General features: G+C 36.0%; 1 protein-coding gene across 2 annotated transcripts in view; it reads right to left on the reverse strand.

Moving 5' to 3' along the window:
• PPFIBP2 (PPFIA binding protein 2) overlaps positions 1 to 15,648 on the reverse strand; it is a 108,887-nt gene that overhangs the window by 74,525 nt on the left and 18,714 nt on the right. For both annotated transcript variants that reach the window (XM_082059577.1, XM_082059575.1), the window contains exon 2: positions 13,675 to 13,772. In XM_082059577.1, the coding sequence (XP_081915703.1) occupies positions 13,675 to 13,741 (67 nt within the window). In that variant the 5' untranslated portion in view covers positions 13,742 to 13,772. The remainder of the gene's footprint in view (positions 1 to 13,674; positions 13,773 to 15,648) is intronic.

Genomic DNA, 15,648 nt, shown 5'->3' on the forward strand with positions numbered 1-15,648 from the left:
AATGAACACTACTTTGAATTAATCAATGTTAGTTTGCCTGCTATAGTTATTTATCTACCACAATTTGGACATTACAAATTACGTTTGAACCCAATGGTTCATTTTATGTATAGTCTGATACACAACAAATACCTGAGTATCACTTCTGAATACACTGACACTCTAGGTCTCCGTACACTGGAATGACTTCAGCACCTAGATGAGCTTTTAACCAAAATGCTAACTGATCATTTAATCCTAATTATGTTTCCCATCTCAATCAGTTTTTGATCGGAGACCATATTCTGTCTTTCATTTTGTGAACCCTTTATGCAAAATTTTGGGGAAAATCCTAAATAATATTAACCAGGTGTTTATGAACTACTGTCTTAATGACTCAAAGAATTCTATCACATCATTTATCTTTGCAAAAAATTGTGTGGTTTGAATTCTACTCTGTGATTTATATTTTTTTTGTTTGGTTGTTTTAAACATTGAAAAAACATCCCCAGAAATTTCCAATGTTTTGCAAGGCTCAGTAGTAGGGATTTTATTTTTTATTTTATTTTATTGTTTTTAAAGCAACACTCTTTGTTTTCACTACTGGCATGTTTCGTATAGTCTTAACTTCTTTTCAAACTCAGAATATTCCCTGTTTGGTCCTGTGGACTTCTGCTGCATATGACTTTATTTTAGTACCTCAAGTGTGAGATCTCATCTTAATTTCTGGCTAAGACCATGTCTGAGATAAAGTTTCTTCAATATCCGGTGCTACAAAGAAAGACTGCTACACAAGACAACTTCACCTCGTAAATCACCTTGTCTTCCTGACTTTTTTCCTTCTGAGAAGAGGATCAACTAACTGGTTTGCTGCCTTTGAGTATTCTAAGCACTAAAAAGATGTTTTCTTGTGTATTTCTATACTCCCAGCTACTTATGCCAGCTTTGTTGTTTCTGTTTATTTACTTCCTAATGCAGATTAATATTAAACCCTAGCAACTAAAAATAGCACATTTCCAGATTGTGTAAGAGCCATTTGGATCATATAACCTCTTAAATCTTTTCGTTCACTCAGAGTGGCTCACTGCTTTCCAAAGGAGATACACACAGGAACCGAAATCTGGCATTCCCTTCTCAAGTAGCATTGCTGCCATGTTTAAGGATGTGGCTTCTTTGGTTATTGTGACATTACAACTTTTAAACTAGTTTTCTCACTCTTTTTTTTTTGAATAATCCATACTAATTTTTTTTTTTTTTTTCTGTTTGCTTAGCAAGTACTTTTCACATCAGAAAAGCAGACATGACCCAGAGTTACTACATGATCAGCTTTGCTAGCTACCCTTCCAATGAACTGACTATTTAAAAAAGATAGGAATGGGGAAAACTTAGTGGAGCGTTCTGCTATAGTGTTCTTCATGTTATTTATACAAATACTTCTTATATACAGACAAAAGAAAAAAACAAACAAAAAGCCACACAATCCAAACAAACCACACAAACTTTCAGGCCCACAACCAATACTTCAGGTATGAAGTAGAAGTCATAATCTTTAATATTTTCTTCCTTTCCTGCCTCAAGTTTTCCTCCATTCAAGTTTTCATGAAATAAGAAATAAAAAAGAAGTCAGAAGAAGGAAATATTTTTCTACTCATTGCTAACAAAAAGACATGCAATTGAAGAAAATAATGAAAGACAACCTTATGGCAAACTCCTGTTCCCTGAACTGCTAGAGAAAGTCGAGCGCAGGGCAACAAAGATGATTAAGGGCATCTCCCTTATGAGGAAAGGCTGAGGGAGCTGGGTTTCTTTAGCTTGGAGAAGAGGAGACTGAGGGGTGACCTCATTGTTTACAGATATATAAAGGGTGAGTGTCACGAGGATGGATCCAGGCTCTTCTCAGTGACAACCAATGGTAGGACAAGGAGTAATGGGTTCAAACTGGAACACAAGAGGTTCCACTTAAATTTGAGAAAAAACTTCTCAGTGAGGGTAACAGACACTGGAACAGGCTGCCCAGGGGGGTTGTGGAGTCTCCTACTCTGGAGACATTCAAAACCCACCTGGACACCTTCCTGTGTAACCTCATCTGGGTGTTCCTGCTCCGGCAGGGGGATTGGACTGGATGAGCTTTCGAGGTCCCTTCCAATCCCTGACATTCTGTGATTCTGTGAACTGCCTAAAAACACACAAAAGCTGGAATATCTGATGACTTACCCCATACTTGTGACTGGGAATTCATTTTGAGCATAAATAGTAGAGGATTTTAAACTGCAGAAGTCTGTAAAGATACTTCAAAATTTTCTTAGCTAATAATAGTAAACAGACAGCACAGTGTTTGCTTACATGAATAAAGACGCAATGATCTTACAAGTGAACTGTCTGTAAATTCTTATATGCACTAGTTCCATTAAACCTTGAAAGGAAAAACATCTCTTTGATTAGTACCAACTAAAGTTAAATGAAGGAAGCAGAGATTGAAAGGCTTGATTTAATTCATAATTTTAAATCTTTACTGAGGTTATTATCCGTGAAAGAAATTATTAAATATATATCTATATATATATATATCAGTACTACCCAAGATTTCTGTTTAGACTTCAAAAAAGCAGGCACTGCTGAGAGAAGAATGTACCCATGTCTGATACTATCAGAAAGAAAACCAACCAAAAACTCAAATGGTATCTGTACCCTCGTCGTGCTGAGAATAGAAGGCATAATTCTGACAAGTGCTAAAGGTTCTAGCTTTCAGCAATCAAAATTCCACTCGTTTCAAGTCACTGGGATCCAAAATATTAAGCAAGGACTTAAAAGTGCTTTACTTTGCTGGGTTGGTGCCAGAGTACTCAACAAAAGTTACAAAGCCCTCCCCTGAGCAACCCCCCTTGTCTGGAACAGGAGCTGCCCACAGATCTCAGTGCATCACTGAGACAACGTGACCCCTCACACCTCCCCATCACACATCCGCATACACTTCTTTGTGAAATGATTTTTAAACTGGTTTGCCTTGGGTTGCCACTGTAGTCTCTTTTATTCTCCTGGCTGAAAATGAGAATGAAGAATTCCTCTTTATGCTAGGTAAAGAAGTGATATAAAAGCAGAAATGCAGAGTTCAACTCAGCATTTTAATTCAGAAAACTTCCTGTTTCACTGCTAAAATTCAAATGAACCAAAGCCTTGCTTCTCTTATTTGTTTTTCATGTACTTTCACATTAAGTAGAATATATATTGCTCACCAGAGGAACAAGAACACACCCTGGAAAACAGAAGTAAAAGTGCGTAGGAGTAAATAATGATATTTCTTTGCATTAGTTGAAACCTTTACATCATCATGCTACAAAGCACATTACGTTTTAGCACCAGACAGTAAGAATTTGGATCTTGCAGACTAATGCAAAGTAAGCCATGCCACAGTACAAACAGAGCACTACAGGTTACCAGTATACTCTACCATTAACAGTGATTAATTTGTGTGTAGCTTTATTATAGATAGCTACAGTGGAGAAGAATGTGGTTCAAGCAGTAGAATTTTATAGATACTCAGGAAAAATGAGTACAGTTTTGAACCCTTGCAAAAAGACTCACTGTATAGCCTTGAGTAAGTCACAGTCTTCCTGTACCTCATTTTTTTCCAATGGTCACCAGCACATGGGGGGAACCTTTTGTCATTATGTTTATATAATACTCAACACCATGGTTTCCTAGTGTAAAACTGGAATACAATTAATCATCATAAATGTCCACCAAAGAAAGAAACAAAGACAGAAAGAAAAGTAAGTATTGGATCTAAGACATTCCAATCAGCTCAGTCAGCTCTAGCTTCCACATACAGCAAATGAAGGAGGTTAAATGTTGCTGCACAGTGTATGTATGGTAGAAAGAATAATAAAAGTAATAAAGAAAGGGAAAAAAAAAGTTCAAGTTACACATTTCCTACACCCTGACCACACAAGCACCTTTTGAGTTCAAAGTTCTTTGCAATTAACTGAATGGCTTCAAAGAAATGTTCCTTTTAAGCAAACACATAATCTGTTCAAAAAACAGCACTACCAGTAACTCACAAAAGTTACAAAGCAGAAGTAAAGAAAGAAGCAGAAATCCTTGCCAGTCTGAAAATCCACTCTCCTCAGCTTACATCGTATACATTCATCCATTGCCCATCTTTCATCACTCTTAGCAATAGATACCTTTTCTGATCTCTCACTGTTTCTTGCTCCTTAACTTCTGATCCCCTGCATTCATTCTTACTATCTCAGTCTTTTCACTCTAAAACTGGCTAAGTTTTAGAAAAAAAAATGCCTGGTAATACACAACTTAAAAAGAGCTTTTCCTAAAACTGCTGACTCCTTTCGTCTAGACAACAGCAAAAACCCAACAAAAGCCCCATAACAACCCCCAAAAGCTACTTCTACAGTGGGGTAAGGATGGTTTTCTATAAAGCTGAATTACTCAAGCATAACAGTTTTGATATCTGACCAACAGTGGTTAGAATAAAATTTTAAACATACATTTTCTCTGGCCTTTCAGCCAGTCATTATACTGCTATAAAACTTTCCTGTTTTTTGTTTTTATTTTTACCTGAGTTTTTACTCAATGAGCATATAGGTTGTCCAAGTTCTTCCTCTCTCCTTGTAGACTACAATGTGTAATTTTCTTTGAAGCACAAGCCTCTCTTTCTCGTGAAGACAGCCTTGAAAACGTGAATTTATGTAAACTAGCAGTAAGGTCTGGATGGGACATAATTCAGCCTCCTTGTCCCTTTGCCTTCTGTCAAAGGAGTGAAGAGGTAGCTCACACAACCCTTCCTTTTAATAGTGTAATGCAAAACACATCACAACTGGTGTGTTTTGAATCATAGCTCATATGAGCTTCCTCTCAAATCTCGGCTTTTAGATCTTTAACTACAAGGAACAGTAACTGTTGAGCTGGATTAGCAGGAAGCCCTAGGAAAAAATTTCCAAGACTAGAAAAATTAATGACCACATTCAGGTGCAAGTTTCATGCAGCCTGGATGATTTTCAACTGAACTTCATTTACAACCACATGTGGAATCTTTGAGACAGTTTTCAAGACCTGTCTATAATTTCTTATGCAAATTATGTAATTACTCCACCTTTTTTCTTTTACATGCTTATAGACTGTGAGCTGTGATGTGCAGCACATTAGGTACTGTATATACAACTGCAACATGAAGATCTCTCTTAGCCAGAAACACAAGCTAAGCAGCCTTACAGCTGGTGAAGAAAGGAAAATGGATTATGCAGCTATGATGTGGAGATTTGAGGCAGATTCTCAGTCACACAGGAAAAACAGGATTAACACATTTTATTAAAGACAAAGAAGAACAAATACTTGCACCACTTTTGTCCTCCTTTGCCTGTCAGCTAAACCCTTCATATTAGCTGCGTTTTCCTGGAGAACCAGATACAAGTTTTGGTAAACATAGCAATGGAATGCAAAGTTATTGATGAGCATGGATGGACATCTCACGAGAGGGGCAACAAGAAACAGGTGACCAAGAAACTGACCAACTGAGTATAACATTCCATTCATGTGAATACTTCATGTAAAAGTGGGAGATCACAAGGATCTCATCCCTTCCTTTTCCCTTCTGCTTATGGCCGGCATTAGGAGAGGACCTTGCTAGTCGTCCCTGCGAACTGAGGCCTAGTGAGAGACTGAATCCAGCTCCGGTTGGCTGCAGAGTCCAGTCCAGGACTTTGGGTGTCAGCTCTGCAGTTGCTGAGACTTTCAAGATTGGCTTTGTATATTTTGTATTATTTTCTCTATTAGTAAAACATTTTTAATTTTTCCAACTCTCTTCTCTCTGTCCTTTTCCACCCGATCGCCTGGCCTTAGTGGGAAGGGGGGAGAGGGAGAGGTAAAAGGGGGAAGTGTGTGTGGGGGGGAGAGAAGGTTAACAATACATCTGCCAGGGTCTTATTGTCACCCCGTAATCAAAACCCTCGACAGTAGCCTAAAGCAGTGTTGTGAGACAACAAATACATATTTTTATGTATTAGTATTATATTATTATTTTTATATTAAAAAATCCAGAATTGTTTGTAGTATGCAGTAGTAAGCTACTAGTAACATGCATACTGTTTAATAAAAAAAAAAAAGAATCTCTGAAAGCATTGGGAAGATAAGAGCAGTCAGTTTGTGAGGAAATAAAAGCATCTTGTTTTATAAAAGTTACGCTATTTTCATTTCTTTTTAAAGACACTTTCAAATCAATTTAATTGCCTAAAAGTAGGAAGTTGAGAATTATGATTTTGAATTTAAAGAAGTCTTGTCTAGTTCATGCTCTTGCCAGGAAAGGCTGGACCAGATGATCCTTGTGGTCCCTTCCAACCTGGTATTCTATGTTTTGTGCTTGATAAAATTCGCTTAAATTTAAACCTTAGAAATCTGTCCACTAGTCTGTTAAACAACTGAGTGACTCATGTACTGAAAAACAGATCACGTCATAAGCCACAAAAGAACCTTTGTGTCTCAGATTTTCAGTCCTATGTGATTATAGCCATCATGGTTTAATCGCCTTTCTTTGCTACAGGTTGTATCTGCAGCTTTCCACAGTTCTGTTTCTTTTCCATCCTTTTTGAAAACTTAATACAAATACCTATGATATATGGATTTTGTTTTGCATAAACACAATGCAGTACTGCATTTTAGGTATGTTGATTTAGATGTCTAGGACATCACTATTTTTTTGTTCTATACTGACAGACCTGTTTATCTCTAGTCAGAGATAATGAATTTAAAGAAACATATTTCAGTTGCAAAGATTTCTCCATTTTGAATTAATCTTCAAGGTTATTTTCAAGAAAACTTCTAATTCTTTTTTTTTGCTGGAAAGGCAGGAACACAGGTAAGGGAAGTCAAAGACCTACTTGGATCAGTACACCACTGTTTGACTTGGACCTTCAAAGGACAACTTCATCTTATACAAAACAATATTAAACAACTATTTTTGTAAAAGATCATTAAGTGTTTATAGAAAACAAATTCTCAGTGCTTTCAGCTCCATAAGATTCTGTAGTACTGCCCTGCTTACAGAGGGACTCCGTCAATACTACTAACAGAATTTAGGCAGTCTTCACTCTATCTTGTGCTCAGACCGCCACTATCTGTGAGAAAACATGCTTGGGATAGTGAGAGTATGGGAAGCATGTTTTGGGACAGTAGCCCAAATAGCTGTAATGACCTCTTGCAAGGTTAAGCACTCAAAATTGAGGAAATTCCAAACTTCAGGTTGCTCTGGTAACCCTGGGTAAGGAATGAGTAGAAAATGCTTGCACACGTGCAATCAACACGCCAGTTGCCATGATTTCCACATGCTTTTAAAACACAGGTCAAGCCTGCACCTGAATAGTTACGCAAAGTCTTAACCTGAAGGCTACGGTCTGTGTAAAGCCCCTGCAAAACACAGTATCAAATGGCTGTAAAGGTTATTCAAGTGCACACACAGTTTGTGAGGCCGTGTCTTAGATGTCATTAACAAATGTAAAATAAAGGCCACAGACAACTGACATGAAAAATTATGGATTAAATAAACAGAAAGACAGTGAACTGCTATATTTTCAAAGTGCTGACAACATCTAAGGAATTAGCTAATTAGCATTCCCAAAGTTAAGTATCTGAAACTGAATGTCAGCGTCTAACAAGCTATGAGAAATGTTATAAAATAAAGATAAATATTGAAATACAAATTATAAACCTTAAATATTTGAGGTTTTATATTTTCCACTTTAATTTCCAGGATAGTAAAGGTTACCACTTTTGTACTTTTTTCCCCTCACAATATTCTTGATACATAATTTTCTGTAACTATTATGACAGGAAGTTAGATATTTCTCTATGAAACACCTGATTTAAAGTAATTTATTATTTCCTTTTCATATCTGTTACTATAAGATATATGCATAGATATGCTCTAGATAATGGTTTCAAAAAGTCACTATAGTATTTTGTATAGTAGAACTTCACAAATGCTCACCTTAATGCATAGCAGCTACAAGACAGACGACAAGATAGATATATTTTATTTCTTTTGTTCATAAAAAAAGTGCTTAAACGATTGAAAAAAAGGGAAAACAAAACCAAAATACATTAATCAGAACTCATTAACACAATTACAATTTATTTAGAATATACACAAAAACCACTGCAGCTGTTGCTGTTCAGCTGCTCTGATCTATACTGAAAGCAGTTGTTTATTATTTAAACTATTCTGTTTCTCTCATGTTTATTTTAACTGTCTGTGTCAATTCAGTCCTCTAAAAAGAAATGCTACAAAGATCTCTGTATTAAAATGATAAAAAGTTATACACCTTTGCTATAGAAACTTTTGGATTTGAAAATACTGTGAACCTTGAATAGGACAAAAATGATAAAAATATAAAGCCATAGGGAAGTACACAAATTGAAAAGAAAATACAGAAGCTATTCTGTAAAATTCTACACAATTGCAAGAGGCTTGTACTGCTCATCAGCTGCATGTCACCCAGCATGTATTTCAAATAAGACCCACTCAACCCCCCAACACACACCACAAAAAACAGGATTAAGTGCTCTCTGTCTGGTCTGGACAATTTCAACTCCTTATGAAGCAGGACAGAGTTATCCATCTTTTTTGCTTAAAGTACTATGAGACCAGTCCTTACATTCTGAATGAATCCTGTGGTGATGTATATGACTGTTCACGGGTAAAGGATGAGGCCACTAGGAAATATTTTGATTTCCTATTATTTATGTAGGAACTCAGGGAAAACCTTATTCCACAAAACCTAAAAAATCATCCAAAGGGGTTCAAATGAGAGTATTAGTATTTTTGTCCACTCCTACATTTGTAATCCAAATTCTAACCACTTAACTAGAGGTGACTTAGTAATCTAACACATTCAAGGACATAGCATAGCTCTGGAGCTTGAACTTTATTGTTTTCATAGTAAAATTATATAGAAAAAAATAATATAAAAACAAACAAACAAACAAAAAAAAAACCACAAACAGGTCCTCCTTCAAACTCTGGCAAATAGATCCCATGAGGAAAATATATTAAACTTGAATTAAAGTCTTGTTATTCTCTTAAGTATAATTTCCTGTTAAGGCCACTTTTTCAGCAAGGGTGTGGGAAGTGGTTGGGTTTGTAGCACACAGCCAAAGCCATGAACTGGACACAAGCGTTCCGCCACCTCAAGAGAAGGGAATTTAAACATGCATAGTTCTTGGACAGCTTCTTGAAAAACTTTTTAATTATTTATAGTTTTTAATCTTTCAGTACTTATATGGAAATATCAGTACACACCCACGTGACAACACATTTAACTTTCTCATTATTTTTCAGTAGGCAACAATTGCAGGAGCTCTGGTTAAAAGGAAGCTCAATAATTACACTGATTACTTGGTGAATTTGAAGAGACTTTGGAGCTGCAGCAGGCTGTAATATTGTGACAGGAGTTTTTAGATCTTACCATCGTGGTAGTTATTCACAAAAGGAAATACAGGATTTCCAGCTTGCCGATAGAGAAAAGCAGTTTGATATAAAATACAAGTAAAATAAAAATTATTTTAATTCATTACGATATATTGCAAGGAAAAATAATCAAAATCTAGAGTCCTATAAAGAAACACATTTTAAAAAATGGGTACAAGCTGAATAAAAGGGAAAGTAATTACTTGGTCCAGCCTCAGAGGGAAGCAATGCCCAAGTCACACACCTCAAATAAAGAATACATAGACAGGTCTGACATATGGGCGCTTTCTTTAGAGAAAGCCTCTGTTTGGAGTGCAAGTCATTCTAGCTAATGGATAAGTCATGTTCACTGACAATCACATTAGCCCTTTTTGCTATTTTAGTCAAATAAGACTAATCATTTAGCATGCCTAATTTATGTAGCTATGAGGGTGGGTTATCAGTACAGATGTACTGAAGCATAAAAGACTTGGGAACACGGACCTATCTGTCAAATTTGATCAAGCCAAATGAAATTCAATTTGTTCATCTTGCTCCACAATCCTACTCTCATGCACTCTAACAGTAATATATTTTGTATTGCACTGAGATGCATGGTCTACAGTGAAACTTTCTATTTGGATTAATGAGAATCACGTATGAGCTATAATAATTTGGAGTAAGGGGTATGACTTTTTAAATTAGAAGACAAAGTAGGACTGCAAATCTGTAAATATTTGTAATATGTATTTGCACGCCAGTTCTTACCTTAAAGGACAAGACCACAATCTCGTATTTTAATAACAACTACAGCTAATAAAAAAAATGAGGACTGTTTTCTCATTAAACAGAGAATGCTGGTTTTGCATGTGTGTATGTACACATCTACTCAAGCTTCAAAAATTAACCAATGCAAATCACACATCTCCAGACTTCTCACTTTTCTAAAATAGTGATTAATGCTCATTTTGTGCCTAGAGCAAAGGTTTCTGAGGGCAAGAAAAGAGCATAACTCTCCTAGTATCCACTCAGGCCTCACACTAAAGGAAACATTTTTCATCGCTACGTAAGTTTCCAAAACTCACAAAGTTTAGCTTTAGCTTTTGAGTTCAGTGCTGCCTAGAGATCTACAGAATCTGGACACAGTGAACTGAAATAGCACAAGCTCTGAACAAGTCTACTCTGAGAGCAGTCCCAGTCTACTCTAAGAGCAGTTACGTTTGCGCAGATGATCTGTCCCATATTTGCAGAATCTGGTATATCTAAATCTGCAGTTAGAAGACTCTTGGTCCCAGTTTGTTTCGTGATAAGCCTCCTTCTGAAGGAGTTTCCTACTATATTTGGTTCTCTCACCACCCAGGAAGAGAGAACATTCCTGGTTTCCAGTCCCTGCCCAAATTGCATACAGAAGCTTAGTGGATTGAATTAAGAGAGAATCAAACTTGAATAATTACTGTGTTCCTCAATTTGAGATGAATTGGGATAATAAACATATCCAAGCATAGGCTCCAGCAGATAGATTTGGTCCTTCAATCATAACAGAATGTTCAAGAAACAGTTCTGGAACACACAGAACATTAGCTAGAGGAGAACGACAGCTACAGACTTCGGTCAAACTGTCTTAAAATGTGTTATCTGTTCCTAGTAATGGAAAAGAATAAATAAATAAACAAGGTAAACAACCTTCCCACTCAATCGAGCTTTTACTTCATAACTATAAAGTAAAGGAATAAAGCAATTTGATTTTTTATTGCTACAGGTAAATATAACTCTGAAATCATATGGGAAGTATTCAATTAACATTGATGAGACTTGACAGATGCACTGTCTGGGAAACATCTTGGTTCTTTTCCCCACTAGGTACCTCTATATAAGACTGTTTTCCATATTATACTGAATATCAGTGGACATTAAAGTAAGTAACGTGAAGTCATAAGGTGAAGTTTCTTGAAGAGGTTGCGAATTTGTTCATGGCCTTTCCACGCACTGTGGGAACAAACTCTATAGACTATTAGCATGCCTGAATCTTTCTGTTTTAGATCTTGGGCATCAACATCACCACAAAACACTTGTGAATGAGATGTGCAATCTGCTGATTCACACAGGATATTTCTTATATCATTTGCTTTGCTTCCCTTTATCACTGTCTTCACCATCACAGCAACTAAGCGAGGAAAGTAAAAGCAATGCTGTTTGGAAACCTGGAAAAAATTTATTCTCTTGCTTATTTATCAAGTTTAAACCCTAAAAAGTCATGGGCACAATCAATCTAAAAAAGAAATGGGGGAAAAGAATATTAAAAACAACAAAAGATCAAACCTTTCTTCTGAACTTAATTATTTTTCTACGAAACTAGAAGAAATAAGTTATTTTCTTAGGCAGTCATATATTGCCATTTAATCAGTTAGGCGATATATTACAAGACTATCTTTCCATACCGTGAAAAAAATACCCAACAGTAAACACCCATTGTCTTACCCTGAACTAGCCTCACAACCAGCATTTTTCAGAGCTTCCATTCATGGAAGTGCTACTGAGTAGCAATGTTATCCTTTTAGTGGTAAAAACCTATAGACTGTAAGTCTGCAAAACTTTTTTGGAGGGAATATGAAATGGCATCTTCAAATAGAACTGATTTTGCACTGCTCAGATAAGAAAGGTGATAGACCCGTTTGTTAAATACATGGTCTTTTATTGTTCGTAATAGGAAATACTGGACAATTTGAGATATGTTGGAAGCACGATCTATTAATGGAAAAGATGGAAGCAGATGAAATCCTATGGAATGCCCAACCTGAAAATCCTCAAAATCATTAAAAGTTTTCTAACCCTTTCCTTCAAATGAAAACATACCACAAAGCTCTGACAACTCCTGGGAGAAAATAAGTGTCTAATCTGAAAATCAGTTTAAATAGAATATGCCTGGTTTTCTTTCTCTTGATTTTTCTGAAGAATTAGTGTATGCTGGGCTATATATAAGTCATCACAGAAGACAGACATTGAGTTAAAATGTCCAGATATATGCAGGTGATTTATGAGCACAGGTTCCATAGCATAATCAAAGGGACATGAACTTCTATGGTACTTTGTCTCTTTTATAGCACTAACCAGGATCATAACCCAATGTTTGCAATGGCTAAAAAATTATTTCAGTTTCTCAGTTTATGAATTATAGTTCTTATAGACTTGCTTTTCTTGTTCTCTCTTTACATAACTGAGGGAAGGCCAAGGCTTCCCTGTCTATGTGTTTTATAAGAGGTGAAAAAATAAAATCCCAATTAACTTCTGTTGGTTAAAATCTTGTTTGAATGAGGTTTTGCTTTCAGGAAAAGAAAGGAGAAGGCTGATGTCATCTTCATCATTAGGAGAAAAAAAATTAAGGCACAGCATGGGTGTCACTATTTAAATTTGTAAAGCTTTAGTGAATGCTTTCCCATTATGCACAAGTGAGATCATGGCCCTACCCAGATACTTCTTTTAGGAGCTCATACTGAATGGTGTGTGAGCACAAACCCCAAGGCTACCGAGTCCTAACCACAGAAATCGACTTCTCTTCTTGGATGCTGCAATGTTGAGAGAACATCTTTTTAATTGCTTCACCATGAGAGCACAGCGAATTCTGTCTTGCATCAGATGCCTTTCTAGTGGACAGCTGTGTAAAAAGAAATTCATAGTTCCATTCCTAGATATAAATGTCAAAAAAAGATACACATTCTAACTCATTAGGTCATGAAGGCAACTAATAGCTAAGCTATTTTAAATATATACATCATAAATAAAATTATGTATATTTTAAAATAGAGACATACTTATATATATCTATCTGTGTGTGTGTAAAACACAGATAAATACTATCCAGCTGACTGGAAGCCTTGGTGAAAACCCTTTTCAAAGACAAACTAAACCAAAAACCTAACACATACAATATAGAATGTTACCACATGAATTAGAATGTTTAAGTTACCATATGGCATTAGAGCCAAGTAACTCCGTCTTAGCTCAATGTTCACATGTTTGAGGCGGGATTGTGAGTTTTCTTCCTTTATTTTACTTTAAATTTTCTTCACATAACTGTTGAACCACATAAATCTGTGTGTCACAGAGAACTTGACAAATAGAGAATAATAATGAAAAAGTAAAAAAAAAAACAAACAAAAACAAAGAGGAAAATTGCAGGAAGGGAAAAGACAAATGCAGTTAAATCTCAAAATAGTTTGTTGTAAAATAAAACATTGTTATACCTGCAATGATGTCATCCATCTGCTCCAAAGCTGCTTCCAGCATATGACTGGCATCAGAAGCCATCATCTGTGATTTCTTCAGACTTTCAGTGTTTCTACTGAAAAGACAGATGAAACCATGTGTATTACACTAAACCAGACCTGATAGAAAATATATGTCCCTGTTACATTGTAAATTAAGCCACACAAGCAAAAGTTCACACTAGCAAAAAATACAGCCTAGTAATGTGAAAACTAACAGAATTGTTCCTATTCTCAACAAATGACTTGGGATTTATGAGGTTTCCATTCATCATTGATTCTTTAAGAGATTTTACTAGCACAAGGAAATGCAGATTAAAAAAAAGATCTAAAATTCTGGAAGCTTGAGATTCTCCTACACCTCATCGCTACCAATGATTTCCTACATTCAAAGTTCAGTGCATTTCAACCTTTTGCACTGTGGGGAAAGAAGAGGATTGACTGAGTTTCAGTGAAGGAATGAACACAGTGAAAAACATGCTTTACCTATAAGCAGAACTCTGTAGGAGCTCTGCTTATTGATTGCTGCCGTAAGAGTAAAGAACGAACAGATACAAACCTGTTGCTGGCTCAACTCCAACAGTAACTGTATCTCATTTCCTTTCATGTCCAACCTCTATGTTATAGCACCCCAGGTCCAGCAATTCTGAAATAATTTTTACTCCTCCTTCCCTCATGCAACCTTTCTACCATTTATTTCATGACACTAAAAATACAATTCTTTCTGTTTCAATAACCAAAATGCCACAAGTATGAAATTCTTGTTTCATACTTCCAAGTATGAAAGTTACTGCTGCCTCTTTAAAACATTAAAGACATTCATGTTGCCATCTGACATTAAGGATAACATAATTTCCAAAATTAGTCTCTACTTGTGAGTTGGTGTTGCTGGATTCTTAGTCCAATAGCAGTCACTATTGTCAACAGATGACATTTCAAAGGGTGAAAGAAATTACGCTGTCCATTTCACTGCCAGTGAGAAAATTCTCTCTGAACTAAGGCCCTTTTACACATCACTTCATCGCTGAAGTATGAAACCAGAGCCCACACAGCAATGAACAGGCATCGGACATGTGCATAACTTTTGCAGTGCTCCAACGCACCACTCAAAATACTGACAGAGCTTTTAAAGGGTCACAGAATTTAATTTCTCTTCCATGAAGGGTGCAATTCAGTCTTTTGACATCTAATCTCCTGATACAGTGACTTTTAAAATCTGTGATTCAAAACTGCTGAATTTTGACAGTTTTATAAGCACCACAAGACACCTCTGACAATGGCTAGAGATACCCTTCAAATGATGCAGGTTGTACATACGTGTATAGGCAATAGTCATATGTTTGCAGGGCTGATTATTCTAATGCCACTGAAATGTCACTATCTGTATTTATCATGCAATTACCTATGCTAAGAATTCAATTATTTTGAATTTAAATAAATATTAAAATAATCTCTGATGGTAATTCACATAGATGAAAATGTTTTTGTGTGGTGTTCATCAAGTGAACTGGCCACCATGACCAATGACATGATTGGTACTTAAACCACCCACATGAGCCTGCCTAAGGACTAGAATGTAGAATCAGAAGCCAGAGGATAAAGTCAGCTTTAAAATAAAAACTTACGCATTTTTTGTTTCAGAGGGTTCATCAGAAAAAAAAAATTATATCTCTATATATATCCCTAAAAGTACACTTAAGGGTGACTCCAAAATACTGCATTATAAAAAATACTCAATCTCAGAAATAAGCCCAATGCAATGGAAAGTTTTTACTAACAAGATAAAATTATTTCATTCTCTTACAAACTAAGAATCCTAAGACATGGGCTTTTCTCCTTGGTGCTGGTGAAATATGCACAAAGAATGATAATTTACTAATAACCTCTGTGTTGTCAGTAAGGCATGTGGCACATGTCCATTCCAGTCAATGTATACAGCACCACTATCTAGAG

Source organism: Streptopelia decaocto, assembly GCF_964273445.1.
Source record: "Streptopelia decaocto genome assembly, chromosome: 7".
NCBI classification, from domain to species: Eukaryota; Metazoa; Chordata; class Aves; order Columbiformes; family Columbidae; genus Streptopelia; species Streptopelia decaocto.